Below are 4,885 nucleotides of genomic sequence, written 5' to 3'. Positions count from 1 at the left end.
TCGAACGTTTGATTTGAGAGAGAGGCATGTGGTCCGTTTCCAGAGTGAACCTGGCGCCACACAAGTAGTAATAAAACTTGTGAATCCCCTCTATGACAGCCAACAGTTCTCGTTCAACTGTCGAGTAATTGCACTCAGCTTTAGAGAGTCTACGGCTATGATAAGCGACGGGAAACAATCTGCCATCAAATTCTTGCAGAAGAATTAGTTCAGAACACAGGATCTCCTTGAGTGCGATGAAGGATCTCTCCTGTGCTGCACCCCACACCAGCTTGTTACTGCAATCTTTCTTCAGGAGGTTAAGTAGCGAGAGAGAAATTTGCGTAAAATCTTTGATGAAGCTCCGGTAGTACCCAACGAGTCCGAGGAAAGAACGAAGCTGGCGTTGATTGGTGGGCTGTGGTGCCATGCGAATCTTCTGTATTTTCTCTTACTGACACTCGCATTTGCCCTCTCCAATAGTGTGACCAAGGAAGTGTGTCCGTGTGAACGCAACCTCACACTTGCTTGGTTTAAGAGTCATTCGGTGATGAGATAATTTTCTGAAGACTATATCCAGAAACTTATGATGCTCAGCTAAAGTTGAAGTATGGATAAGAACATCATCCATGGATATTTCTACTCCCGCAATGTCTCCTAGTACCTGACGCATGCACCGATTGAAGACTGAAGGAGAGTTGGTTAATCCGAAGGGGAGTACTTTATATTGATACAGTCCACAAGGGGTCTTGAAGGCGGTTATCTTCCTGCTCTCTGGATGCAAAGGAATCTGGAAGAATCCTTTAGTAAGGTCCAGTTTTGTAAAATACTTTGAACCAGATAAACGTGAGAAGATAATGCGTTGATCAGACATTGGTTCTGCTTCAAACTGAGTAGCTGCATTGACACGACGATAGTCTCCGCAGATCCTGATGTCTCCTCCTTTCTTCTTAACTACGACTATAGGAGAACAATACGAGCTCTTGGATGGTTCAATAATTCCAATAGCTTCCAGCTTCTTTATCTCTTTGATTACCAAGTCGACATACCGTAAGGGTATGGGGTATGGCTTGATACGAACTGGCTCTTTATCACGAAGTACGATTCGATGCTCTTCCACCTTGGCAACTCGGGGTTGATCAGAGAATATTTCGTGGTATTTCTGGATGATCTCTTGGAGGTCTGCCTTCTGGTGGTCATCTAGCTTCGGATTTATAATTAGGTTCTCTGGTCCTTCCATCGAATCAGCCTCAGGAGTCAGGGGCTGACTGAATCCAGAGTCTTCAGGTATAATGGTTGCAGTGCACTCGTACTGCTTGAAGTTATCAATGTCCATCTTAGTGGACGAGCGTCGACGACCATTCACACTGCGTCGACGGTCTCCTGCTTGCTGCTGACGAGTCTTACGGCAAGTCTGGGGCGCAGGGGAGAATCTTGGGAAGTACTTCTTTATCATGTTAATGTGGAAGCGTTTCCTCTCATGACCTATTTCTACGATATAATTAACGTCGGAAACTCGTTTAATAATCGTATAAGGTCCACTCCACTGTGCTAAGAGCTTGTTTGTGCTTGTAGGCAGCAATATCAAACACTGATCTCCTTCATCGAGAGTGCGAAGCTTGGCCTTCCTGTCGTAATAGGACTTTTGAGTGGCCTGGCTTTTCAAAAGTTCATCCTTGGCGAGTTCGCATGTAGAGTGTAAACGTTCACTCAAATCAAGAACATACTGATAGGAGGAAGTGATTACTGGGTCCTCCTCATTGTTATCCCACACTTCTCTCAAAACCTGCAATGGACCTCTCACTGGCCTGCCATATACCAGCTCGAATGGAGAGAATCTTAAGGAACTCTGCGGTGCTTCCCTGTAGGCAAATAGCAGCGGTGCCAAGAAACGAGGCCATTCCCGTGGTTGGTCTGCTGCCATGCGTTTGAGCATCTTCTTGAGTGTTCCATTAAACCGCTCACAAAGTCCATTCCCTTCTGGGTGGTATGGTGTCGTCCTCGTGCCTTTTACCGACAGGAGCTTCCAAGTTTCTTCCATCATGGCTGATGTAAACTGTGTGCCCCTGTCACTCAGCACTTCCCTCGGTATGCCAATCCTGCAAAACACGTTGAAGAGCGCCTCTGCAACCGTAGCAGCCTCTATGTTTTTCAGGGCGACAGCTTCCGGCCATCTCGTCGCAAAATCAACAATGGTAAGGATGTACTTCGACTTGTCATCGGCACTTGGCATAATGGGACCAACAATATCCACAGCAACGCGGGAGAACGGTTCCGAAATCACAGGGAGCGGCTGTAGGGGTGCCTCGGTATTTCGTCCCTTATCAGTGGTCTTCTGGCAGACGTCGCAGGAACGGGCGAGTCGTAAGATCTCGGCCCCCATTCCGGGCCAGAACATGGTGGTTTGAATTCGAGCGAGAGTTTTGGTTGCTCCCATGTGACCGCCCAGTAAAGAGTGGTGCCCCAACCTGAACACCTGTTGGCGGCAACCAGCTGGAACGACGAACTGCAACTTTACTTCACCCTGAGGCAAGACAGTTCGTCGATAAAGTCGATTATTACGCCATACAAAGTCTGTCTTTATCCCCTTGTAGAGACGGACGTGACGTTGCTCAGCGTATTCACGGAGCTTGAAAAGGGTGGCGTCATTTTTCTGCTGCTCTGCAATGTCTTCGCCCTTAAGTAATGTCTCGAGACCTTGCGGACTTGCCAGTGGTGTGCTGTTCTCAGAGCGACGTGCAGCAGCTCTCGTTGTGACAGCAGCACTGGTCTGATCCGCGATTTCTTCGGATGAGGTCAGCACATCACGAACTGCAGGGGATTCTGACATAGGGGTGACATCTCGTGCAGGAGGCCCATTCTCCTCTGCCGTTTGTGTCATCGCGTCCTTGCCTCCTTCCTCCTGCGTCTGGGTCTGTACTTCACTTGTCGGGACCATAGTGGCTCCAGGCACATTGCCCAGGACAAAATCGAAGGCGGGGCTGTCCATCACAGCTGCAGTCACAGTGCCTGTAAAGTAAGGGGACCGGCAAAAAACTTTTGCCTCACGAACAACTAATTGTGAACCATCAATCATTGTAACATGAACGTTTTTGCCAGTATAATCCTTTCTTTTTACATACCTTTTCCTCACTACGCAGCCTGTAGAGCCAGTCTCGCATGATAACTGCTCTGCGACCCTGGACTAAACCCTCAGCAGTAGACAACCTCTTACTGGTTGCTGAAGGCCGAGTAACAGGAGAGCTTGCTCAGAGTACATGGTGGCCGAGTGCCAGGCCAGACATGAGTGCAGCTGGCTCCTCCTGTTCTTGAGAACTGTTCACTGTAGCAGAGTGTGAAGACTGGTAGAACGGCTTCTTTTCACTTCCCTTTCGTGGTATGTTGAAGGGCTGATACTTCTGCTCTCCCGACGACGGTTTCGCCATATCGGAAGATTTTAATGCGGGTTTTGCGTCCCTGCGATCACCGGCAATTCTTATGGTAGGTTTCTTTGACTCTTGCTTTCTTTCTCCCTCTTTCTTGACCCTAAAGTTGTAGCCGTATGCAGAGAACCATCCGTCTGCTACGTCCGCTGTCTCCGCCAGGCTTGTAACTTTATTCATTCTCACCTGAGCTCGCAGTCCCTTGGGCAGTGGAGCGAGCAGCTGAGTAACAAGAATGAGCTCCATGATGCCTTCCTTGGTGTCAGACAAGTTACTCAGTCTGTGCCAGGTCTTGAAGAGATGAGAGAGACGAGTGACGAAAAGCTTGCAGGTCTCCCGCTCGCCAAGGTGAGCCTCCTGAAACCTGCAGCGAGCCTGCTCAAGAGTGACAGCATAAGCACTCAACAGAGCATCCTTTAACTCGGCGTATGTCAAATTACCTTCCACTTCTGTGCGGTGATATATGTCCAAGCTATGACCCTGGAGGTATGTAACGAGCTGCAGAAACATCGTTTTCTCGTCCCACCCGTGATCGGCTGCAACCCTCTCGAGTACGAGGAAGTACGACTCCACCTGCTCTGCCTCGTCAGGAAACATCGGCAACTTCGTCTTAGGGGGATCCACGGGTGTGGGTGGCGTAGCTTTAAGAACCTCCAATTTGTGCTTAAAATTTAACTCCGCCATCTGGATTTCGTGTTCCCGTATCGCTTGCGCGGCCGCAAACTCGCGTTCACGATCCTCCCGCTCTCTGCGCTCCGCACGAAGTTCGCGCTGCTTGTCCTGAACATATTTCGCAACATCACGGGGATCAGTTAACCCCAGATCAGCAGCCTCCTGTTTCAATGCCGCTAAATCCATATCCATTACAGATATTTCACTAATGTTCGTGCTGTTAAATAACGTTCGTGCAGATAAATCACAAGTGCAGTAAACGTACGAATTCTAAGTTTATTCACTGATTATTGTTCTTAATTTCGGTTCGTCTGTGCCACTGACGTCTAGCTAATGGTGAAAGTGAATGAAATGTGTGCTAGAGAATAATGAAATATAATTCAGTACTCATCTACAAAACCACGGCTACGAAGTAAAGCGATTGCTTATAAGCCTAACCGTACAAATTAACGAGTCAAAATTCTGCGAAGTTACAAAAATAATGCGCAATGATATGATTCTTAAGTTAGTTATATCACTATATGCAAACATTTATCCACCTAATTTAATTTAGATTACTATCAGTGGCCCCACGTTGGGCGCCATTGTTACACTCTTACTCAGGAATTTATGTTTATTTTAGAGCAATTAATTATAATGGAATATATTTATCACTTTTTCCATATAACCAGTGTGATTGCAACATTACTTTCTTCTTAATTTATCATTTTAAGGTCTGCAATATTACTTTATTGTAGTTTTATTCTCGTCTATTGAGAAAGGAAACTGCGAGCCACTGACGATTTATAATTAACGGAAAGATAAATGCAAGA

At 47.0% G+C, this 4,885-nt stretch overlaps 1 protein-coding gene across 1 annotated transcript; it reads right to left on the bottom strand.

Moving 5' to 3' along the window:
- Positions 1-430: 430 nt before the first annotated feature.
- Positions 431-3,055, bottom strand: LOC147471814 (uncharacterized). Its single transcript, XM_086536676.1, has one exon. It carries the CDS (start codon positions 3,053-3,055, stop codon positions 431-433), a length of 2,625 nt encoding a protein of 874 aa, XP_086392802.1.
- Between the last annotated feature and the right edge of the window lie 1,830 nt (positions 3,056-4,885).

This window comes from Penaeus japonicus, unplaced genomic scaffold (assembly GCF_977035675.1).
Source record: "Penaeus japonicus unplaced genomic scaffold, GWHDUDI00000001_assembly GWHDUDI00000005, whole genome shotgun sequence".
Lineage (NCBI taxonomy): Eukaryota > Metazoa > Arthropoda > Malacostraca > Decapoda > Penaeidae > Penaeus > Penaeus japonicus.
The sequence above is the reverse complement of the archived record's forward strand: the minus strand, read 5'-3'. Positions and strand labels throughout refer to the sequence as shown.